The 26,495-nt window shown below is 35.8% G+C and overlaps 1 protein-coding gene across 1 annotated transcript in view; it reads right to left on the bottom strand.

Moving 5' to 3' along the window:
- Positions 1-26,495, bottom strand: part of UNC13C (unc-13 homolog C) — a 613,702-nt gene that overhangs the window by 451,499 nt on the left and 135,708 nt on the right. The window contains exons 6-7 of the mRNA XM_032593636.1: positions 13,896-13,918; positions 13,257-13,321 (exon numbers count right to left, since the gene is read on the bottom strand). Of these exons, the coding sequence (XP_032449527.1) occupies positions 13,257-13,321; positions 13,896-13,918 (88 nt within the window). The remainder of the gene's footprint in view (positions 1-13,256; positions 13,322-13,895; positions 13,919-26,495) is intronic.

Consider the following 26,495-nt stretch of genomic DNA (forward strand, 5'->3'; position numbering starts at 1 on the left):
CACCAGAATTCCTTTCCCCTGATGTTCAAGTTCTCACAACTGAATTTGAATTGACATGTCAGGTTCTTTGTTCCCTTATGATAAAGCTTCTCACAAGAACTCCACTGTCCTTCCTGAATTCTGCGGCCCATCAATTTCATGACTGCTAACCCAGCCATCCATAAAATAGGTCTTGATCTAAACTCCAATTGTGATACTGTCCAAGTACTCTCTTCAGATTCTGCATCATTCGGAGACATATACACGAGAGAGAGTTTTCACAGACCTCAGGACATAGAACAAATCAGAGTCTCCACCCTGACCCAGATAGGAAACTGTTATGTGCTAATCCAAGATTTTATTCACTAGATAGCTTTGGTACTTCCCACACTTGATAAAAATAAATTCATCTTATTGTTATGCTTTGGGAATTTTCTGAAACATCAGTTTTTGTAGTTGCCACTATGACTCTGGAACCACCAAGTCAAGGATTGTTTCCTGAAGGGATCTTTGTATGTAAAGATTATGTGGCAGATGGTATCATCTTGCGTGAAAAAAAATCGATTCAGATTGTTCCCAGCAGTGATGGCTTTTACCAATCTCATGCTTTGGCCTTTCCTACCTGCGACCTTAGAAACTGAACATCAAGATAATGAGCAAGAGTTATAGTGATGTTTATCATGGTTGACAGAGTTATGCAGAAGTACTCAAAGCAAAAGAGGTGTCTGCTATGCCTGAGTGCACTTGCTCATGGACACTAATGTCTTTCTAAAAATTAAGTTTCTCGTACTTTTGGCAGATGACTCTACTCTAGTTAATGAAAAGTACTATCTTTTGAAAATGAATTCACAGCTTCCTTCTTCTTATTGTCATGATCCAGTAGTTATTGTTCAACTGCTGTGTTCCTCAGCACCTGAGTCATTTTCGCAAGATGCAGGTATTCAAAATTATAGATGTATCATTCAAAAGGTTAATATATTTAATATCTTTAGTCAGGCATTCAAAGTTTCAGCTTACTTGTCTAAATATACCTTCCATTTCCCCCTAACATACTGACACATTATTCTCCAACATAGTTTCTTGCCTGTGACACTATTCAAGTTTTTATACTGCTTCCTGCTTTTACATAACAACGTATCAAAATTCTACCCAAACTTCAAATTTCAATTCAATGTCATCTCCTCCATAAAGTCTGCCTTGGTAATTCCAAATCAGAAATCTCTTCCTCTCTTAAGTTTCCACAGCACTCCATCCACCAGAAAGTAAATCACCCTGTACTGCAGCTGAGATAACTGTAAAGAGCAGAAATAAGATTCTGATGCTTTCATAGCAGTTGATTTTTTTAAATTATTCCAAGTACAGAGGATGTCACATTATAAGTACAGGTAAATATATGAAGTATCAGTCTATGTTCTTCAAATTATGAGTAACAGGTAGTTTTGAAGAGCATTTCATTGTAGGTACACGTGGGTATGGTTGATCATAAAAAATGGCCTCGGTTCTCATTCCTCCGATTAAGAGTTAGGGTCTGTGTCCATGTTCCTTGAATATGGATTTATGAATTGTTTTGAACAATAAAATGTAGCTAAAATGATGGTTGTCAGTTATTGCCTTGGCTTCAAGTGGTCTTGTAAGCTTCTAGTTGTTTCCCTTAGAATCTTGTTTCTGCCTTATGAACAAACTTGGTCTGTTCAGCTAGACAACGAGTAGCACATAGTCCAATTCCCTCTATTGCCCAGCCAGTAGCCAAACACCCACAGACATGTGAGAAGTAGCCCCTATCCAGCTGACCATACATGTGTTAAGCGAAGGCAGACAAGATCTGTGGATTCATTGTTTTAAGTCACTGAGTTTAGGATGGTTTGTTACACAGCAATATCTATCCGATGCAGTGATCTCATTGGGATATAACATTAGTATGAGATGTAATAGAATCTTCAGATTAGAAGAAGCTTTAAAGAATCACACATCTGATATGTAAATTTCCTTTGCAAATTTCAAACAAGTAATCACTCAAGCTATTTAAATAGCTCTAGAAATGGGGAACTTAGTTTTCACAAAGAAAGGTCTTACTTTGCAAATTTCTCCTTATATTGAGCACAAGTCTGCCTAGTGTATTTTGCCCCATGGAAAACTCAGGACAATTTAATACCCCTTCCACACCTACTTTCTTAAATACTTGACAGCCTGTAACATACTTTTACCTAAACCTTCTCTTTTCCAGATTCAGCAACCTCAAAATCTTTGGTGTTTTTTCCTATGGTACGATTCAGGACCCTTCTTCAATCTGCTTATTTGTTTTTATTTTATCTTTCTCTTTTGTCTACATCTGTTAAATTATTGTTCCCTAACCCAAGTCCAGAGGTCCTGATAGGTAGCAGCATTCTATACACAGCAGAACTTCTGGTCCTACTCTCTTACCTCTGTAAGGCTGTTTTCCTTGTCAGACTATCACCAGAATCTTATGTGATTCATCACCAGATGCAATGAATATTGTGAATCTTTTCATGTGTTGACATTAAACATCATTTTCCTTTCTTCTACAGACTCTAAAACTTCCATTTATCCATAATTGTGTTAGGGTGGTTCAGAAACGTTCCAGTTTTTTTTTTCTTTCAGACACGTGGTAGAATTGCACCTCAACCTTCCCTTTAAACATGGTTATTTGCTCTGTCCATTGCAATATAAGCAGAAGGGAGGCAGGTCACATCTGTACGTTAAGTCTTAAGAGTTTGACCCCTGTTTGTCACATTCTCATTTCTCTGCAGTGCAACCATGAAAGCATGCATTCAAACAAAACTCTACCAGCCTAGTACATCCAGCAGCTATAAAGAGAAAAGTGTCTCCTCCTCCCCTGTATTTATAGGCATTGAAAATGTAGAATGGGTGAGAAATAACCCTTTATTTAATTAATACACAGAGATTTGGTAGATGTTACTATATCATAACCAAGCTTATCCTGGTTGGTACAGTACTTATATTTCTGGTTAGATTCAGATGTTTGTGGTATACTAAGATCTTTTGGGTATTAATTGCATCATCTTAATACACTAGTTATTTTGCCCAGCCTTATGTTACCCTGAAAGCCTACAATGAGATCCTTTATATTTCTATCTTGTTTAATTAAAAGTAATCTGTCTACAGGCAATTCCTGAAGCACTCCATAAGAGCTTCCCTGGATACAAAATTATTTACAAATTATCATACTTTGGGTCTAATCGTTAAACTCATTATTAATTCATCTAGGTGGTATTATTTTAGTGTATATTCAGAAAATCCTTAGCAAATGCCTTTCTAGGATCTAGGTAGAAATATATCTACAACACTTAGTTGATATACCTACTGAAAAGTCTTTTAATACCAATACATAATGACACATTGAATTGAAAACAAAATATGTTATTCCAAAGAACTAAACCAGAAACAAGCATAATTTATTTGCAAATTACATCAATTTGGCCAAATGGTGAAGCATCCAGGCTATGGAGCCAAGTAGATAGACACAGTTCAACCCTCAGCTCTAAAACTTAGTTACTGACGGACTTTCACCATATGTCAATGTCTCTAAGCCTCATCATTTATGATGCATGAAAAATGGAACAACTGTAACATTTAGTTTACAAGGTTGTGATAAGTATTACAGGAGGTAATGCACAAGAAACCTTAGATGCAGGCCTGTTATACTGTAACATTTCAAAAGGTATTATTTATTATGTTTTTATAATCATTATGAATTTAAGATAGTATCCTATTTTTTAAATAACATCGACAATGTTTATTTTTACCTCTCTACTTTGTACTGTTTCTAAATGCTAAGGAAAACTATGATTTGCCTGAGAGGCTCAATCGGTTAAGCATCCGACTTCAACTCAGGTCATGATCTCAGCCAGGCTCTGTGTTGACAGCTTGGAACCTAGAGCCTGCTTCAGATTCTGTATCTCCCTGTCTCTCTGACCCTCCCCTGCTTGTGCCAGCACTCACTCGCTCTCTCTCAAAAATAAACATTAAAAAAAAAAATAACTAAGGAGACTGAAAAACAGTAGCTGAGCATTATGGCATGGTTCTGACAGCAAGCTATTATTTAATAAAGCATTGTAGATTAAACAAACTTGTTATCTTTTCTTTGTAATTTTTTAATGTTTGTTTATTTTGGAGAGAGAGAGAGAGAGCGAGAGATACAGAGAGAGCGAGCAAGCGAGAGCACACAAGTCGGGGAGGGGAACAGAGAGAGAGAGAGAGATACAGTATCCAAAGCAGGCTCCAGGCTCCAAGCTGTCAGCACTGAGCCCGACACGGAGCTCAAACTCACGAACCATGAGATCATGACCTGAGTCATGATCATTTATCAAAATTAAATGAATTAAGTAAAAACATACTCAATATATTCTTTATTGGGAAATACAATAATCAAGCTCAGTGCTTCTCTTTTCCTAAGGTGCTTTATATATGTTAGATACACTCAATAGCCATATCAATTATATTTTGGAAAGAACGAGCAGGTTTAGGAACCATGATGTTCATTATAATTTTCATCTCATCTAGTAGGGTTATTTTCAATTTTTTTTTTTTTTACTAAAAATGGTGATTTTCTAACACAAGGGATTATTCTCAATATAACAGATATTTTCCATAGTTACTGAACTGGCACTCTTTTAAGACTGACTACTTGAATATTATCTTTATAAAGGATCTCCATGATTTTAATTTGCTACTCCTCAAACACATAAAATATCTGGAAGGCATTCAAGAATTAAAGTTGGTTCTGTATGGTGTATCCCTAAAGATTTATTGGTTTTCTAATAAACTTAAGCCAAGCCAGAGACTTTGAAGTCAAAATTAAAGATTTGTTTTAAAGAACAGTAAATTAATAACATGTAAATGTTCAATAAGCAAAATGAACACAGAAGGCTTCAGAAAAATGTGCTTCTACAAAGCCTTCCTTTCCCCCCAACAAATTTGCTCTCCTCTAGTTTAACTAGGAATTTTATTTTTCTGAGACTGGACTGTCCTCAGTAGCTGCTACATTACATTGAAGGATCCTCACATGATGTTTAGAATCCAAAGAAAGTATGGCAAACAATGGCTTGAGACATGTTTTTTCGAGGTGCAGCTCAGAATAGTGACATAAATCTTTGATAAGAATCACGAAGATGAGAAGACAGAAGTAGCACCATATCTAAGCTTATGTTGGATGCCTTAATTGTTCCAGCAGAGCAAACATGTGGCCTCAGGAGCTGGGAGTAGAACACAACTTCTATCACTCAATTTGGGATTCCTTTAAAGTGCATCTCAAATACTATGAAGTTCGTGATCTCAGAAACTAAGGAAAGGCACAGACTCCTTGTTGGGTGTATTTTCAACTGGCGGTCACTTAAAGATAAAAGGAAAATCAGGCCATTTCTGAGAAGCCAACCAGGGCTGTGCGCAACTACATAAGGCTCCGGTGCAATGAACTAGCTAAAGAAAAGTTGTCAGAGTTCATGGTGGCTGTGGTTTCCTTCTCTGAAATGAAGACATTATCTGTATCGTGGGTTGATACACAAGAGGGGTCATATGTGTACTCTAAATCTAAAACATACACCTATCTTTAAGGGTAAGAATAGCCTTGTGGCACCTGGGTGGCTCAGTTGATTAAGCATCGGAATTCAGCTCAGGTTCATCATAGGATTCATGTGTCTGAGCTCCGTGTCGGGTTCTCTGCTTCAGGAGTCTGCTTCAGGTCCTCTGTCTCCCTTTTTCTCTGCCCATCCCCTGCTCATTCTCTCTCTCTCTCAAAAATAAATTAAAAGCATTAAAATTTTTTAAAGAATAAGGGGGAATTATACAATGAGTAAAATTTGTGGTTGTCCTTGTCTGCAACTGAGGATGATCCTGAGGTATTCTTTTATTATTGTTATTATTCTTAAATATTAAATAGTGAAAGTAAAAATGGATTTGGAAAATTTTTTTTTATGTAAAGCCATTTAAGCACATAAAAAGGCTTCTATGATGATACAAATCAGGTTTCTTGTAGGTGTGTAAAGATGGAAGAATCTGTTCAACAATCTCATTGGGGATTGGGAGTAGGGGGTCTTATACAGTATCCCTGGATTGACTGTGTCTAATACTCAAATGTCCTTTCTGTTTTGCAGTCTATTACTAAGTAAGATAGAATGTTAAGGCACAAACTCAGATGATGAAAAAGCTGTCAATTTCTAACTCTGTCAACTATAAGCTATTAGTTGTTTGAGCTTAACAGCTTCATTTTCTTAATCTTTTCATTGAGTACTACAAATTCTCTGCTACTGTATAGGAAAACCAATATTCCTAAAGAAAATGACTGATTTAGATTGTAGATCCATAGATCCCACGTCCAGGTCTGTGTTCCATGGTTGCCAAAGGGTCCTTGGTTGTGGTCCTGGGGTCTCATAGGTCTACACATTGAAAGAGTCAGCCTAGCACCTGGTTTCTGTGGCTGGTGTCAAAATGTACTCTATTGACCACATGATTTTCTAAATGGATAAAAGATCAACAGAAAAGATGCTTCCTGAGTAATTTACAGGAAGCATTCCTGGAAGCATGCAGTTGACCCTGAACTAGAGAACTTATTGCTGGTAGTAGGCCAAAATTAGATAAGGAATTTTTGGGAGAGAAGCAGAGGGAGAAGATGGCATAGGAAGCCAATGCCAGCTTAGCAATCAATTCTTAACACAAGGGTTTTCAAAAGTTGGTGGCCTTATTGCTGCCACCTTTCTCAATTAAGAGGTTCTTTATTTAGGCCAACCCTTTGTATTAAAAGATATAAAGTGTTTGCAGGAGGACTGTAGGCAGAGTGCTGAGGTCTAGTGGGTCTGGTACCATCAAGGGTCTATGAAAGGGCTGAGACTTGCCCTAGCCTCACAATAGATTCTTTTCTGGCTGATATAACTATCCTGTGACTTGAGTGCATCTGACATCAGCTAAAAGATGCCAGGTTTTATTCAACCTTTAATGGATTAAGCAAGACAACTCCTTTTATTACTTTTATAAAGAGCAAGGTGAAAAGGGTCATTCAATTATTAATTACAAAAGGTGTCTTTCTTGAAGTAATAATGGAACTGATTAAAGGGAAATTTTAATACACTGTGAATTTATATCTAGGGTATTCTAAGGTGCTAGGGTTTTCAGATGCGAGAATAAAAAGGTAAATTTTATATCTAAGCATGAATAGAGTAATATTTTTATGGATTCATTCAACACAATCTTCACATGTTTCTCCCAAGTACAGAAACAAGGATTCAAGATCAAAAGCAAATTGGCCTCTGATCAGTTGGGGTTAAATCTAGTGTGAGAAAAGATCCTTGATTTTGTTTTACCTGTAGGGATTTAGAAACACTGAGTTGGTGGGGGGGGGGTGGATCCAGCTGTTTTTATTACACCCACTACTTTTCATATATGTCTCATCATGAATCCATGATTGTTTTAGAATTTTTTTTCCTAAAATGCAGCAGACCTGGAATCTTTTATGAAAGAATTCTAACCAACTTATTGAAGAAACTGACAATCTAAAACAATATTAATTTATGAGTGAGGTCCTCATATGGGCAAGGCACTATCATAAGCTTTAGGGAGGAAAACCTAAGTGAAAAACACCAACTCTATGTCTTTAAAGAGTTTAAAATCAGATTGAAAGATACATGTTTTGTTAGTTTATGAAATTAAATTCTTATGTACCATGGGAGTGACACAAATAGGAACAAAAAAGGGAGACTAAGAATTCCTTATTATAAAGAAATAGAAATCAAGAAGAAATAGAAATCAAGATATTCAAAGCCATGTAGAAAGATCCATACTCTGCACTGCAGAAATAAGGAGCCAGTAAACATATTTAAGTAGAAAGGACTGTGCTTTAAGAAGATTAATCTTTAACAGTGTATAGATTGAACTTAATGTAGAGCAATTAATGAAGGAAGATCAGTTTGTATTCACCTAGGTAAAAGGTATTGAGGATCAAAACTAGATTAATGGCAATATGAATTTAAAAGTTGCAAAAATTATGAGCATGATGATTCGAATTGCTATTCAATAATGAATTAAGAATGCAGACCTGACTGCATCTGATAGCTCTTATAACAATTAATATGCTCTAATCCAAATTTATTTTTACCTAAATCTATAGTGAACTCCTTCTGCACTGATGCCCTTGGAGGGAAAGGAACTCTTACATAAAAACAACTAACTGCAGAGTAAAAGAAAGACAAAGGCTCCCATTTCCCTGCAAAGAGTAACCTGCCACTGTTATTGAACCAAACTTATGTGGAGCCTGTCATTTTCTTAATACTTTGCAAACACGGTTCAAAGCAAGCAAGAATATTTGTGTAGCATGAACCACTGACCCAAGGAAGGGATTATAGAAATAGAAACAGAAATTTTCTAGGTTTAGGAGAATTTGTGAGCCTTTCTTTGCAAAATAAGGAAGTTAACTGAGGAAATAAGGGCAAATCTCATTTATAGACTAGATGGGAAATAAATCAAACAAATTCTCAGCCACCCAAGAGGATACTTCTCCTATTAGAAAAAATGAATTAAGAGCCTCTAGAGACTAAGAACAACCTTAGCTTCCATCTTAAATAATTTTAGGCACTGACCAAACATGAAGATCAAGACTATGAGTGGGAAATAGTTCATGAGGACAGCATATGTCCTCTCCAACTTTAGGGAGAAATACAAAAGCAATGCCAGAAGTATGACAAATATCAAGAGTATATTAAACCACATATTGTACAACCTAACTCATGTCAGATTTTTTAACAATAACAAAAATCACTATTTTAATCAAGGTAAGTTTAAAAGCAAAGAAATTATTCAGAACATTGGCTGATAATTGCTTGCGCATACTCACCACATTATGCATTCATGGCAATAATTGAACTACCTTCAAAATCTCAGCAAGTATTGTTATACATGCACATGTACCCCCCACCACACACACACAAATACACATACAACTTTTTTTCTTCATTTGTACCTCTTGGAGAGTGAGGTCAAAATGGAAGTTTGTCTTTTTCTATTTGGCCATCTCTTAGTATCCTACATTTCAACAATCTCTTCTTCTCACCTCTCTCAAGATCAACTATTTCCTGCCAAGTTTCAATAATCCTGGTAGTGGTTTCCAAGTCATCACCAGATTCCTAGAGTTTGGAAAGGTAGCTATAGTGTGGTTCAGAACCATAACAGGGAATAAACCGTCCTTTACAAAGTTTTGAGGAACTTTCATGAGAGCTATCCTGCAGAAAATTTGGATAACTAGAGAAGAAAACAAACAAAGAAGATCAGAATCTCCCCTCCCAAACTGCCTTTCCCCTCATTCTCACCACTGTTTTATGGACTCTGGTGCAGACAGTTTAGTACCTTAAGACTAAAAAGATAATATATAAAAGCTTTGCAATGCTCATCTTGCAAACAATGTAACTGTGACTACCAAAGTCCAGTGAACGGTGAACTTAAGTTTTATGCAACCATAAAACCAAAGGAGTATAATTCTAGTTTTAAAAAGTGATTTATATTTGGAGAAGGTACTTGTTTGATTTCATTCACTATCATTTATTAAAGTACTTTTGGGGCGCCTGGGTGGCGCAATCGGTTAAGCGTCCGACTTCAGCCAGGTCACGATCTCGTGGTCCGTGAGTTCGAGCCCCGCGTCGGGCTCTGGGCTGATGGCTCAGAGCCTGGAGCCTGTTTCCGATTCTGTGTCTCCCTCTCTCTCTGCTCCTCCCCCGTTCATGCTCTGTCTCTCTCTGTCCCAAAAATAAATAAACGTTGAAAAAAAAAATTTTAAGTACTTTCATCAATAAGACTTATCAAAGCTGAGTAGCCATGGACATGAGTCACACGAAATTCCTCAGTGTAGATCTTCTGAGAAAAGTGTAGTTGGATGACCGCCTTCAGCCACCACACTTCCAGAATTCACTAAAGCATTCATCCCAAGGCCACACTCACCAAGCTGATCCAAACCAATGACTGGACATGGTGGAGATAATAAGACTGCACAGGGGTCACATATGCGCAACGTGGGACTCTTCTAACAGTGTATCTTTTATCTCAGACTCCCTATTGGTCTGGCACTTTTTTTGTAGCTTCATTTGTCAGTTTAAAGCTTTTTATGCCCAGTTATTCCTTCCCCATCTCCTCTCACAGAAGTCAGACCCATGTCATGGTCCAAAGGCTTTTTTCATCTACTCTTGCTGTCTCTCCACTTTAACTGGGAGGTGTTTCTCCCCCTAAAAGCTCTTGTACTTCTAATATCTTGAGGTGTGCTTCTAGTATGACTCTTAGTGTACATATATGAAGAAAGTTAACAAATTCTTTTAAAACCACTGAGATAAGTAAACTGTTAAATTTAACACCATCACCGAAACATGCATTTTTCCAGATTTCTCTTTTCCTTTCTTCTGGATTGTTTCTCTCTCTCTCTCTCTCTCTCTCTCTCTCTCTCTCTCTCTCAATTCTTTTGCCAGAGCCTGTCTATATTTTATTTTGACTAAGATAGGTAAAATGGAGTCAAGTTTGCCATGTATTTTCTAGGAAAATTGACATGAGATGTACAGAGAGATAAGCAGAGATCAGAGCAGCAGGTTAACAATAATCTGGTCTCAGTGCATACATCATTCCTTCATTAGCACCTGATAAAGGGGAGGGAAGGATCAATGCGGTTTGGCTCTAAACTGGTTAGGAATGTTGAGAGTACAAGAGTGAGGGATGGAGAATTATCATGAAGCGGGGACTCCATTCTGAAAGTTAGCTCTCATCTGTTTTCCAGGACAAAAGAAGTTGTAATATTTATAAGAATTGTAGTAATGTTTCATTCTACAAAAAGTGTATTTTAAAATATTTATAGAATAAGTAAAATAAGTAAATCCTGTTAAAAGAGATTGTCATTGAAGGCCATACTTAAATGTCCTCTTTGGGTTCTTCAAGAGGAAATAAGCATTCAGATAATGGCAGATTCTCTTGAGTACTGAAAATTATCACCCCTTTCCCTTATCATCATAACACTAAAATCCTTTGGGAACTCTTTGAAAAGAAATTTCTGGAAAAATGAAATGGAAGGGAATTCAAACTGCCAAGATAATCTGTTTTAGGTAACCATTTACACAGCTTGCACTTAGAACAAGGGTTTAGATTAACTGTTGCTTTGACATTGATAAAACTCCATATTCAGCAATGAGTTAGGAAAGCAAGATGTTATCAGGTATTGGATGCCACAAGCAAGGAAGAGTTACAGAAACTCTAGATCAAATAGTCAGATAAGTCTCCAAGATCATGATATACATGATTTTGTAATCAAATTGGAGTTCATCTTAATTATTTTCTAAGATAAACTTTCATTTCCTCAAGTTATCACTTTCTAGTAAACTTAAAGAGTCCATATGTGTGGGGTAGGGGAGAGAAAGTCATCCATTTATTACTTAAATTTTCTAAGAATCATCCATAGTGATCTTTCATTGCAGCTGGTTTCCTAATGCATTTAAACCATTGTGACATTGCAATAGGGATGTGAGTAGTTCTTCACATATTTAAAGAACACTGAAGAGTTTATACACATACAATTAAGTAATTAAGATTTGACTTATTATTTGACAAACATCAGACTTTTGAAAAAAATCCAACTATATGTGATATATGTTATTTTTCAGGAGCTCCATATTTAAAATTTTAAATTTTACATGTTTAATTTAAATCAAGTAACATGTGGATATACTTAAAGAGTGAAAGTATTATGAAACCTAACCATAAAACTATTTCTTTGCCTGAAAAACCTTAATACATGTATCTAAAATTTGCTTATATTTCTATCATACATACATATGTTCGTGTATTCTTTACTATTAATTTAGAGAGAAAGAAAGAAATAGACAGAATGAGTAAGTGCAGGGGAGGGGCAGAGAGAGATGGAGGGAAAGAATCCCAAGCATGCTCTACACTGTCAGCACAGAGCCTGATGGGGCTCAATTCCACAACCCTGGGATCATGACCTGAGCTGAAATCAAGAGTAGGACACTTAACTGAGCCACCCAGGTGCCCCATGGGGCACACACATATGTTCACACATTAAACACGTGTTCAAAGGTCAAAACTTTTAAAATGAATCTATCTTTCTATATGTCTATACTGTGCATAAGCTTTGGTCAATAATTTCACTTAAAAATCTATTGTATGTGCTGTTGTATCATTTGCAATACTGGAACCTAGAAATATTCTTGAAAATCTATTAACAGAAGATGAATAAATAGTAATGTTTTGAAATATTTGCATCACTTAGAAATAATGAAGTGGAAAGTTTTCCAAGACATGCTTTTATATGGAAAAGAGAAAAGCAGGGGGAAGAACCCCAAGTTGCAGAGGCAGAATAGCCTATTAAATAAGGTCACAGATTCTAAAGCTAGACTAGCTGGGTTTGGATACTCGTTTTGCCGTTCAGTAGCTGTATGGAGGGAAACGATTTTTACAATTGTTTCATACAACAATTCCCTAATCTGTATGGTGGTCAGATTAGTACTTACCTCACAGGGCCATCTTAAGGATCAGATCAGTCATTATATAGGAAAGAATTGTAACAATAATTGCTAAAATGTCATGACTAAATTAGTGTTTATTTCTATGTAGAATGGCTTAGTTTATGTTGCATGTACAGAGATACACAAACTTACTTATTCTATAGGAACATAAACATGTATGCAAGCATCAGAAAAATGCCTGTGAACCTACGTGCTAAACTGATAGCAATGTGTAAGCTATAGGCATTAAAGAAGATCCTTTGTTTTTTGAGTATTTTACATGCAAAATACAACACATACATTATTTTGTGATTCAATCTTAAATATTTCCATCCAACCATGAAGTAACTATAAAAAGTAATAAAGTTTACATTCATCTACTTATTGACATATTCATGCACATTTCATTAACTGCAAACAAGCAGATCAAAATATAGTCTTAATTGTATTACTGTAAACTCATTTACGTAAAATTATGTGTTTATATTTGTGTATAGAGTGATAACATTAATAGCTAATCCACTTAGGTCATTTTGACCTTCTTTATATATAGACACATTTAGTATAATTACATATATGCACACACATCTACCCATTAAAAACAAACTATAAAAGCTACCTTTTTGTGAAACAAGAAAACAATAGTAAAGCTAGTTAATTATACCATCATGCAACAGCCTGCATTCAATATGCTTATGGCAAGAGCACAGCCAAGTACCATTGATAAATGGAATGAATTAAGAAGATTATGAATGTACTCACCCACCAATCGCCTGGAGTCCAGAGAATTTGGCAGCCTCCAAATCATTGCCACTTACTATTCGAGCCTTAAATGAAAAACAAGAGAAACACAAAAGAGAAAGAAACATTTAGCATACTATAGCTGCACACACATGAATTTGGGACACGCGTCAACTGCACTAGACATGTAACACCTAGTATGACAGATGCTAAGCAGGGTCAGCTCCAAGTCAAAGCTACTATGTTTTTGTGAGTGGAGGTTTTGAAATTAGCTGTCAGCATTTCAACAAAAGCACTGGCACAGTCCAGGAAAACATATTACTAATACTCTTTGCCCTTAAAACTTGCTATGTGCAGTGAACACGAATCAGTCAGGGAGATCATGATTAGCCAGACTTGAGAACAGATGCTGAGTTTGACCGTAGCAGACCCCTAGGTTGGCAAGTATAAGCTAAGTAAGCGCAGCTGGCAAGGTGTAACCTCTTCATAAATGCAACATATTGGGGGCACACTTAAAGGACAACCAAAGGATGGAAAGCTGGGATAACATGCACATTTCACAACTAAAACAGAGGAACCAAAATAGGTCTAATATGTCACAAACAAACATGTACAAAAGACAAGATCCCTCCGGAGAGAAGAAAAAGTATGATTTAAAACCTTTTCATCCACAGAACTGCTATCTGAAAGAGAATCAGGAAAAGAAGGAATAAATGTTAGACAGAGTACTTTAAGAAATCATTTAAACATATACATGAACAAAGTGTTACTATTTTACATTGTTTAAAACCATAGACAAAACAGAATTGCAAGGCTGAACCCGGAGGGAAAAAGGATAGTTTGTCCTCTTATTTGAAAGAGCTGAAAAATGTGCCCGAATGCTTGAAAAGTATCGAAGAGTGATTACAGGATTTAATGAGACAATGTGTCATATAGAGAAAAGAACGCTGTTGAATCAGAAGTCTTCAGAAGTGCTCTGCCACTTACTAAGCACATTGGGCAAACTACCAAATTCTCTGGAGTCTAGAGTCTAGACCCAACTCTGCAAAAAGTCATGAATTACTTTGCCTATTGGCCTACAAATAATGTTCAATTAATTGAGATCAAAATATGTGAACGTCAACCTCAGATGACTACATAAATTAATTAGGTCTTAGTAAGGGATTATTATTTATGGCTTGTCATAGAGCTCAAGAGTTAACAGATACACTCCACTTTGCAAATAAAAGAACTGATGGCCAAAGCAGTTAACTGACATGATTAAGATCACAAAGCAAGTCAATGGCAGAAGTGGGACACAAATCGAGGGCTCCTGACCCCCTATCTGCTGCCCTTTAAATCCCATGTTCCAGGTAAATTGAACAAAACAGAGAGGGGTGGATGGGCCACAGTTCTCCAGTGCAATTTAAGAGACATCGAAGGGTCAGCATTCCTCTTGGGCCCAAGGAGACGAACAATGGACTCTTTCTGTTTTTAACTCAAGTCTGAATCTGCCAGGGTCATCATGGCATGGTCCATTTCTATCTCACACAGTAATATTGCTCTTAAACTTATTAATTAATTTTTGCTTATTAGCATGAAGCAAGAACTTCTCAACAAATACAGGTTGGCAGAAATCTAGAGCTAGAATGTCCTTGGGGTTCATGTAGTCAAAACCTTTCATTTTTATGGATGAGCCCCAGCAATATAAAGATTTATCTAGGTCATGTAGCTCATTGACAACTTTTATTGATAAAAATCTGAAATGCATTTGTTTTCTTGACTAATTACGTATGCTTAATTATTGTAACTATTTGTGTGCAGTATTTTAGATATTTCACAAACCTCAGAGTTAGATCTTTGAATATAAAACAAGATAACAGCACAAGTAGTAAAAAACCCATCTTATGAATAGCCATCAACATTTTAAGATACTGCATACAATATAGAAAATTCAGCATTAAGTAAAAATAATATACCATATCCATGGAAATTGTCACAAGCATAATTTTAAATCATAGAATAACTAATTTAATATGAGATATCAACTGGTCAGAAAATATACATCTACATTTCAATAAGTACAAAAAGTTCTGTCATAAAATTTAAAAAATTTTAAACATAAATCATATTGGAATGAATCTTATTTGAATTTAATATGTTAAAAAATTTATTTCCAGAGACATAATCTTAAGTGTGAAATATTAGGTCGTTCCCATTATCATTAAAAGAAAAAGAAAAATGTCCACAACCATCATTTTAACTTATTTCTTGAAATTCTGATCAATATATTAAAAGCAGACCAATTTAAGCAAAATTAAACAATGTAAATGTTATAAGGCAGGACACAAAGTTGTTACTTTCAGGCATTATAATTTTAAACCCAAAAGACAAATCACCTGGAAAACTATTAACAGTCAGCAAAGTGAAACAAACAGGTAGCAAACTAAAACAGGTAGCAAAGTGAACATTTAACCAACACGTAAACAAAAATAAGTTATTTTCTACAAACTCCCAGTAATTAGCTTGATAAATAATGACATGAGATCTGATTTCAAATGCTCATAACTTTGACATTGTCTCCTATTAATAACGGACTTGTACATCAACCATTCCACTGAGTCATGGTAATATTAGAGTCATCAATTATTCTTCAGCTGTTAAATCTAATACATTTCAACGTTTTCATTCATTCTTCAGTGTTTCATTCATTCCTTCATTGAATACATATTTTTATTAATTATCAACAAACCTTTTTTGCTCACTCCCACTCCTTTCTTGTCCACCTGCCATACTATCCCCTTTGAAATCTTTCTCAATACAGATAAAATCACATCACTTCCCTTCCCTCATTAAACCCACCAATGTTACACAGTGCCCAAACCAGAGAAAACAGATATGCATCTACTGCAGGCTCATGAGTCCTCATTCACATACTGCACTTTGGCCACAATTAAATTCCTGTCACTTCATCTTTATGCCATGCTCTTTTAAATCTATGTGCCTTTGTATGTTCCATTTCCTTCCCTTAAGACAGGTGCTCCCCTTCACCTAGCTGTCTGTCAGCCTCCAAAACTCACTTAAAGCTTAACTCTCTCTCCTGGAAAATTGTAACATATCAAGGATCCATGGCTGTGTGAATGAGCACTGCATGCTGCACTCCTCCTGGCTAACCCTTATCTTTTGTCAGTTTCCTTATCAGCAATTCTACTAGATACAAGTTCCTTGATTTTATCTATTTTTAACCTTCTGTTTCTAGTTTCTACTACTTTCTGAAGTATAGTAGACACCAATAAATGTTTGCTGAGCATTGAGTGAACAACCTTAAAAAAACTACAATACATTATGGAAGTACCTAAAACTCCAAATAAAATTTATTTCATCTTCCTGGATAGAGAAAAGATAAATTCTTTTATAACAGATTTATAAGATATTATAGTTAAAATCCTAACAGCAAGTTGTTATAGAATTAATATTTCGAGTACGGGGGTGCCTAAGTGACTCGGCTAAGTGTCTGACTCTTGATTTTGGCTCAGGGAGCGTGGAGCCTGCTTAAAATTGTCTATTTCCCTCTGCCTCTCACCCCACTCATTGGCACACATGTGTGTGCACACTCCCCCCCCCCAAAAAAAAAAGTATTTCAAGTATAACTGGATTAATAAGTCAAAATACATAAGACTTTTTAAAAGGAGAATTAAGAGGAAAATCTGTAAGAATATTAAAGATCTATACTAATTAAAGCATTATTGTCCTGGCAAAATAGATGAAGAAGTTCAACAAAATTAGCTAAGTAACAAACCCTTGTACCTAAGAGTTCAACAAATAAGGAAGGATGGATTGTTATCAAAGGCAAAGAGACATACTGGTCAATAAATGACACTTAGAACATAGGTCAAATATCTGTATTATTTATTTATATCCTTATCTTACACATAGCCCATGAAGTTACGGATGTATTAAATAAGTAAATAAGTAAAACTGGAAAAGAATATTAACTAACCCTAGGAATGAGAAGATACATTTACAGTTAGAGGCTTTGTTATGCCTATTTAGTATTTTTGTATATAAAAACAAAAAGAGGGGTTCCTGGGTGGCTTGGTCAGTTAAGCATCTGACTGGATCTTGATTTTGGCTCCAGTCATGATCTCATGGTTCATGAGATCAAACCCCACATGGGGCTCTATGCTGAGTGTGGAGCCTGCTTGGTATTCTCTCCACCTCTGTCTCTGCCCCTCCCTGCTAGTGCTTGCATGCTCTCTCTCAAAATAAACATTAAAAAAAAATAAAACCAAAAAGAAAATGAAATGTATTTACTAAAAACACATGTTAGTATGTTCAGAATATAAAGAACTCTTACAGGTCTCTAAAAATTTGAGCCTAATATCCCCCCAAACTGGTCAAGAATGTGACTGGATGATTCACAAAGTAGAATGCATGAACAATGATAAACTTATTAAAACTATGCTTCAGATTATAAAATTACTAAAGATCAGAATATTTTAATGGTATTAAAAATAATACCAAAGACGGTTGATGGTCATTAATCTAATAGTGATGCATGGTTGATGATAGTGAAAACTAATAGAATTTTTAGAAAAATTTTAGTGATGTCTAACAGTAGACTCTGTTTTGAAGAGAACTTTTTTTTAAGTTGATGCTCAAGAATTTATTTTTGTTATGGATTATGCCCCCACCCCCAAATTAATGTTAAGGTCCTAACCCACAGTACTTCAGAAGGTAGACTTCTTTGGAAATACAATTGTTACAGCTATCATTAGTTAAGATAAAGTCATCATACTGGAGTAGGGTTGTTCCCAATCCAATATGACTGGGGTCTTTATAAGAAGGATACATTTGGGGGCACCTGGGTGGCTCAGTCACTTAAGTGTCCGACTTCGGCTCAGGTCATGATCTCACGGTTTGTGGGTTTGAGCCTCGCACCCGGCTGGCTCTGTGCTGATGGCTCAGAGCCTGGAGCCTGCTTCAGATTCTGTGTCTCCCTTTGTCTCTGCCCCTCCCCCTCTCACATTCTGTCTCTCTCAAAAATAAACAAACATTTAAAAAAATTGAAAACAAAAAAACATTTGGAGACAGGTGCACACACAAGACAAATGCCATCTGAAGATCGCAGCTCTGCTGCTACAAGCCAAGGAACTATCGAACAGACACTGGGAGAGAGGCTGGACACACCCTTGACTAGCATTTTCACAGGGAGCATTGCCGTCTCAGCGTACCTTGATCTCAGACATCCACCTTCCAGGGCTGTGAGACAACAGATTTCTGTCGTCCTAAGTCACTCGGTTTATGGTACTTTGTTAATTCAGTCCTAGCAAACTAATGTAACTTTAAGTCATAAAGAAAAAATTAATGTGTAAAGATCTGTATTCTTTTATTATTTACAAACTGGAAAAACATACATGATCAAGTACAGAAATATGGGTTGAAAATAATGTTCTCTGACCTTGATTCAGTAATTTGAGACCATTAAAATAAACACATTTAAAATACTATATAAAAATATAGGAAATGTTTATGGTGTATATACATATATACATGTATAATACAGGTATAATATACATCATATATAAGTAAATATTAATTATACATGTTATGTATTTTTATCAGTATACCCATACACTCTCAGTAAGAATAGCTTTGTTCCCTGCCAGTTGTCTTTTGTTACACATGTAGTTGTTTTTGCTTAGTCTGATCAAACCTCTGTAATTACAAAAACATACAAAAAATGTAACAAATTCTGTAATTATATGCTGAATACTCCTTATAAGGGCGTTCCCAATGCTCCTTGTCTCAAAAGTCTCATCATTGCCACAACAAGGTCATTTTGTACTTTAGTGACTTAATGATGTTAACATAAGGCCACAATGCATCCATCTACTTTATAATGAAACCTCCTCTATAAATAGGATATCGGTGAAGTTCCTTCCAGTGACTGTACAGTTTTTAATGTCTCAATATTCCATGAACTAGTTATTTTAAGAAATTTTAAACTTATAAAATATTTACTAGGTGAATATCGCTCTTGTGTTCAACCACGCTGCATAGGAACCTAAAAAAATATAAATCTTAAGCTTATAGGAAAATCCATAATTTAAGTGTGCCTCCTGACTACTAAACCCACCACCGTTTCTCATGTGAACATCCCTGAGAAGGGAATTTAAATGTGACTTAAGTCGACATACGACCTCCTGAGCATTCACTTTCCCTTCATATGTAGATGAAATAAAGGGGTTTGCCCAGTATGTAGCTAAAGCTTCTAGCTCTAAATTCTATGATTTTGTTTCTGTATGTGTAATTTATTTTCAGTTTAACAAGAAATATTTACTCGTCAATTATCACCAAAATATTAATATCTACCACCTAAATTTGAGATATTTATAATTATTTCACAATTTAGAATAAAAGTAAAAATCGTGTTTTCTCTCTTGGTATTTTATCCTTGTTATATGGCACTTTTTGAAGAAAATTTGAATGTAAGAGATTTCAAAATGTATCAAGAATCTGAGTTCTGGAGGCCTAGCTAGCTTAGCAATTTTCCTAAACTCTTTGTTCCAACGTCCTTCTTTGCCCTCAGAGCATTCAAGGATAATGTAAATCCCCCACTAGTGATAATATTGTTCACTATTCATTTTGGAAACAGGCTTGCATTATTTGCCAGCATATCAAACTACATGACTTTTAAAACATGTATATTATGCCTAAAAGTCATGAGATGGGAGCTGAACCGTCCAGAGAAAAACCTATATTGTAATTAGGGGATTGCTGAGTTGTCATTAACCTTTACAGAGTACTTACTATGTGCTAGATATTCTGCAGAGCACTTTATCTGCTCTTTTATTGAATCTTGGCAACTATCTTGTGAGGCTATCAATATTCATTAGATCTTGCCAGAGCAGAGGAAATCCTTTGTTCTGGCTCTCATTTCAGGTGCAATTCTGGATATAATGGAAGGGGTGCTGAGTGAGAGATTCACATTCATATCTCAAACACTTTTTTTGTTCAGTTAAGGGCTGGCGGCAGGGGACATAACCTGAAAAACTGAGTCACAACAGGAACATGCTATGTTAAGGATATATGAAAGATATGAACATGTTGATATGGGAGCATGAAGAAAAGATCTAACTCTGCAGCCAGAGAGGACATTAGGCTTGTAAACAATTCATGGGGATAATGATTTAGAATGGTGTTTGTCGGTTGAACAAAGGCATTCTTAGAGGGAAAAAGTTTTGCAGAGGCTTTGAAGCTTTAAGGACTGTGGGGCATTAGGAACTGAAACGCGGGAGTGTAAAAGTAAAGAATTATAAGAAATAAAGCATAGGTGGATAGGATTTATTGCATAAAAATCTTGATATATTCCATTAAGCAATTTAAATTATACTCAAATTGTAATGTACAGTCACAGAGTGTTTTCAAGCAAGACACTGACATGTGACATGATCAGAATTTTATTTGGTTCTTTAAAAATCTAGGCCAGTCCTCTGGACAATAAGGCAGAATAACATGATATGAGAAAGAGTCTGCTCTCTGGCCCACCTATACCACAATTCTACACACATGCACAAATGCTATGTAACAATTTTTTAAAGTCATCTCTACACCCAACATGGGGCTTGAACTCACGACCCTGAGATCAAGAGTCACATATTTCACCAACTACGCCAGCCAGGTACCACAACTATATAGTAATTTTAATATGTTGTATACCTGAAAATAATGTAACACTATGTGTCAACTATACTCAAAATATTATTTACAAAACTTTAAAAACTGTCTAAGCTTAAAACAAAAACAAACATAATCTCCGAATCACCACATATGAAGTAGCAACTCAAAACTAATGGTGAATGAAGTCAAGGCCAAAATTGCTCTCAGGAGCACTGGAACAATTTATTTATTCAGCAAATATTGATCCAGTGACCCCTACGTGCTAGGCACTGTGCTAGGGACTATGGATAGAATACTTGAAAATAAAGATAAATATCACCATTTCTCATAGAACTATAGAACTATGGCAAACCCACATTGCATAATCTGTGCACAATTAAAGCTAAAACTTTTATTTTTTTATAATTTAAAAATATTTTTAATATTTAGTTTTCAGAGAGCACAAACAGGGGCGGGGCAGAGAGAGGGGGAGACACAGAACTTGAAGCAGGCTCCAGGCTCTGCGCTGTCAGCACAGAGCCCGAGGCAAGACTTGAAGCCATGAAGCCACCAACCGTGAGATCAAGACCTGAGCCAAAGTCAGATGCTTAACTGACTGAGCCACCCAGATGCCCCAAAGCTAAAACTTTTACAGCTACCTGAATAAAAGAGTGAGTGAACACAACGTCAACACTTAGAATGTAAATGTATGAGATAAACACTAGGAGAATGGAAAAACAATGAGGAAATTTTCCATCTACCTAAAAACATAAATGGAAAAAGTTTACTCGTCATTAAAGATACCTCAGGCCAATACCAAGTGTGGGTTCAGAATTCACATCAAACTGCAATATGTTTTCTCTTTTCACATTAAATACTATTAAAGCCTGATAATGCATCTGGCCACAAAAGAAACCTCAATATAGTCTATAAAAGTGGTATCATCAAGAGCAATTAAGTAAGAAATCAACAGCGGGTTGGCAATTTAAAACCACCACCACCAGCAACAAAAAACTATGGAGACATAAACATTCCCTAATATGATATGGGTAGGAAAAACAGAAACAGTGGAAATTATGAAATATTTGTACCTAAACTAATATTAAACATACATCTACACATACATGTAGATGAATATTAACTTCTAAGATAAATCTGTTTTAAAAGGAAGTTCACAGCCTTAAATGTTTTAAATATAATTTAAAAATTAAAATAGACAAGATAAAAATTCAATTCAAGAAGGTACAAACAAGAATCATAGAATAAAAATCAGGATAATAAAGATGCAAATTTATTTTGTAAAATTGTTTTCTGAAAAATATGACAAGTGTGAAATGCTATCTCATTGTGGCTTTGACTTGCATTTCCTTGATCATTAGTGATGCTGAGCATCTTTTCACGTGTTGTTGGCCATCTGTATACCTGCTTTGAAGAAATGTCTTTCAGGTCCTCTGCCCATTTTTTAATCGGACTTTTTTTGGTGTTGAATTTAAGAATTTTTTTAATGTTTATTTTTGAGGAAGTGAGAGAGCAATCAAGCAGGGGAAGTACAAGAGAGAGGGGGACACAGAGGATCCAAGCAAGCTTGTGCTGACAGTAGAGAGCCCAACACAAAGTTCAAACTCACAAACCATGAGATCATGACCTGAGCCGAAGTTGGATGCTTAACCGACTGAGCCACTCAGACACCCCTAATTATAGAAGTTCTTTATATTTTTTGGATATTAACCCTCAGCAGACATATAACTTGCAAATATCTTCTCCCCATTTAGTAGGCTATGTTTGTGTTTTGCTGATGGTTTCCTTTGCTGTGCAAAAGCTTTTTATTTTGATGTAGTCCCATTAATTTATATTTGCTTTGGTTTCCCTGGTCTTAAGACACAGATTTTTTAAAAAATGCTACTATGGCTAATGTCAAAGAAATTACTGCCTGTGTTCTCTTCTAGGAGTTTTATGGTTTCGGGCCTCACATTTAGGTTTTTAATCCATTTCGATTTTTTTTTCTTTTTTTGTATGGTGTGAGAAAGTGGTTCAGTTTCATTATTTTTCATGCAGCTGTCCAGTTTTCCCATTACCATTTTTTGAAGAGATTGTCTTTTTCCAATGATATATTCTTGCTTCCTTAGCCATAGATTGACCATGTAGGCATGGGTTTACTTCTGAGCTCTCTATTCTGTTCCATTGATGTATGTGTGTATTTTATGCCAGAATCAAAGAGACAAGAGATAACAAGTGTTGGTGAGGATGTGAAGAAAAAGGAACCCTTGAGGACTATTGGTGGGAATGTAAACTGGTACAGCTGCTGGGGAAAACAGTACAGAAATTCCTCAAAAAATTTAAAGTACCATATGAGTTAGTAATTCTACCTCTAGGTGTTTACCACAAGAAAATGAAAAGATATATGCATCCTTATGTTTACTGCAGTATTATTTAGAATAATATAGACAACTGAAGTGCCCATAGACACATGAATGGACAAAGATATTCACACACACACACACACACACACACACACACAGGAATATTACTCAGCCATAAAATAGGATGAGACATTGTCATTTGTGACAACAAAGATGGACCTAGAGGGTCTAAGTGAAACGAATTAGCCTAAGAAAGAGAAATATGATTTCATCTTATGTAGAATCTGAAATACACACACAAATACACACACACACAAATGAACAGAAAGCAGAATCAGACCTATAAATACAGAGAGCAAACTGATGGTTGCCAGAAGGGAGAAAGGTGAGGGGATGGGGAATATGAATGAAGGAGAGTAGCTGACACAGGATTCCAGTCATGGAATGCATAAGTTATGGGAATAAAACGTATGGCACAGGGAATATATTCAATGATGTTTTCATAGCATTGTATGGTGACAGATGGTAGCTATTCTTGTGCTGAGCATAGCATAGAGAGTTGTTCAATCACTATGTTGTACACCTGAAACTGATGTAAAATTATGAAGTATACGCAAAAAAGTTAGGAAAGAAGAACACTTCTTTAAAGCATTAAATCAAAGTACAATTCTTTAGCAAGACTGGTTAAAAAGAGGGAATGTATATATGAAAAATATCATTATGTAAAAAGGATATTAACTGAAGATTCAGTGGAAAATTTTAAAAATTTAAAAGTATGCTATAAACACCTTCAAGTAAATTAATGATAAAACCTGAAGGTAATTTTCTAAAAGTATTAACAAAGTATAAAATTTCTAAAAGATATTACTAACATTTATACAAAAATATAGAAAACTAAAACTATTCCTAAAGAACTTTAATCAATAGGAAAATAGCCCTGCAAAAGAATGCCAGATGATTTTTTAAAGTTTTATCAAGTCTGTATGAAAGAGATAATACCAATTATATATAAATTTGACTAGAGAAGTAAAGTGAACACATAGGATGTAAACAGGAAGAAATGTACATTTTCCAAAGCTAGTATAAGCTTGCTATTAAAATCAGAAAAGGATAGTACAAAATAAGATTATATATCAGTATCATATAGGAGAGCTCATAAGAAAAATCCTAAAAAAACTTTTGCATTTGATCCAGCATGGGTGTACACATTTACCCAAATTGGGTTTATCCCCAAAATAAAATAGTGCTTTAACAATATAAAAATCTGTCAGACTTTTGCTTCCAGAAAAAAATGGATAGACTTACTTTCCCTATTATTCCCACTAAATACAACTAAAATCTTAGGACATATTATATCAAATAAACACATATAAAGCTCTGAAGTTTGGGGAGAAGACATACTGGCTAGTGACTGTGGCCTCAAAGTAGAATACAGTGATGGATGTTCTGTTTCCTTCCAAACACGACAACCCAAGGATATCAATGGTGCAGACATGAAAGGCTTAAAGGAAAGCCTACTCTAACAGGGAAACCAAGATAGGGACAGGCCAGCAAGACAGACCTTTTGACAATAATTAACCCACTCTAGCCAAACACCACACACACAGAAAATCTGTGGCCCCCATTTTCACTGTCAGTGAAGGTCAAAAGGAGTGCTTAGACATCTACAATTGCCAGGCTGTAAAGAGGTACTCCAGTCCCCCATACTGGCTGAAGTGCTTTCAGAGAAGGCCAAATTAGAGAGTTGGAAATCACACCAACAACAGCCTCAACTTCTCCCCTACATAAGTAGTCATGAGGCACCCTTTCCCTCCTCAATGGAGTGGTATTAGAAGAGGTCTAGTGGAAAGTCAGGACTTTCATCACTGCTCAGCCATAATAAAGTCACCAACTCGATGTCAGTGGTGTCTACATAGGAAGCAGCAATTAGACACCTGTTCCCATCTTAGTTAGGGTGGTATCAGCAGAAACCCAGTGGGAAGCCTCAACACCCAGTCATGCCCACAGCAGGAACAAAAAAGTTCCCCCTCCTCAGTATCTATGTAAATGAAGTAGAAAACCTCATCTCCACCTAGAAGAAAGGAGTCTAGTTCTCAAAAATTGGAGCACTGTCAGACAAGATAAAATACAAGATTTAAGTAACACCCAAAGTCATACAACATAACACCCAAATGTCCATATTAAAATCACTTGTCATGCGAGGTACCTCTAACTGAATGAATAAAAACAACAGATGCCAATGTGATAACACAGATGTTAGAAATATCTGACAAAAATTTTAAAGCAGCTAATAAGAAATGTTTCAACAATTATAAATATGTCTGGAACCAATCAATAGCAAGTTTTACTGAAGGAGTAGATAGTCTCAAAGAAATCAAATATATAAAAAAATGGAAATTTTAGAAATAAAAAATACAGCAACTGAAATATTACTAAGTGGATAGACTCAACATCCAATTGAGAGAAAAATTAATGAACTTGAATATAAAACAGTAGAAATTATACAGTCTGAACTACAGAGCCTGAGAAAAGTTTTAGGGACATACATAATTCTGGAAAAAAAAATATATATATAGATAATATTCATCTCATTGGAGTTCCAGAAAACAACAGTAAGAGGAATAGAATTCTGAGTCTACTCAAACTGCTGTAACAAAATACCACAGAGTGAGTAGCTTAAGCAAGAGATTTACTTCTCAGAGTTCTGGAGAGTGGAAAGCCCAGGATCAAGGTGCTATAAAATTTTATTCTTGATAAGGGCTCTTTTCCTGGCTTGCAGAGGTCCACCTTCTTACTGTACCTTCACATGACAGAGTGAGGTGTGACCTTTCTTCCTATTCTGATAAGAACACTGATCCCACCATTGGGCCATATCCTCAGTACCGCATCAAAACCTAATTAACTCTCAAAGGCCCCACTTTCAAATACAATCACATTAGGACTTAGAGCTTCAACATTTTAATTTTGAGAGGACACCAACTTTCAGACAGACCGTAACAGAGCTGAAATGTATTCAATAAAAAAGATGACTAAAAATTTCTCCAAGTTTGGCAAAAATTAAAACACAAATCTGCAGAATAAGCTGAGCAAACCATAAACAGGACAAAATGAAAAATTCATGTCAAGACACATCACGAACTCCTGAAAGCCAAGAGCGAAGAAAAAATGTTAAAGGCACTGAGAGCAGTGGTACATGATCCATAGGGAATAAACAGTTTGAATGAGAAAGGATTTCTTAGCAGAAACCATAGGGGCAGAA

Source organism: Lynx canadensis, chromosome B3, assembly GCF_007474595.2.
Source record: "Lynx canadensis isolate LIC74 chromosome B3, mLynCan4.pri.v2, whole genome shotgun sequence".
In the NCBI taxonomy this organism is placed as follows: Eukaryota; Metazoa; Chordata; class Mammalia; order Carnivora; family Felidae; genus Lynx; species Lynx canadensis.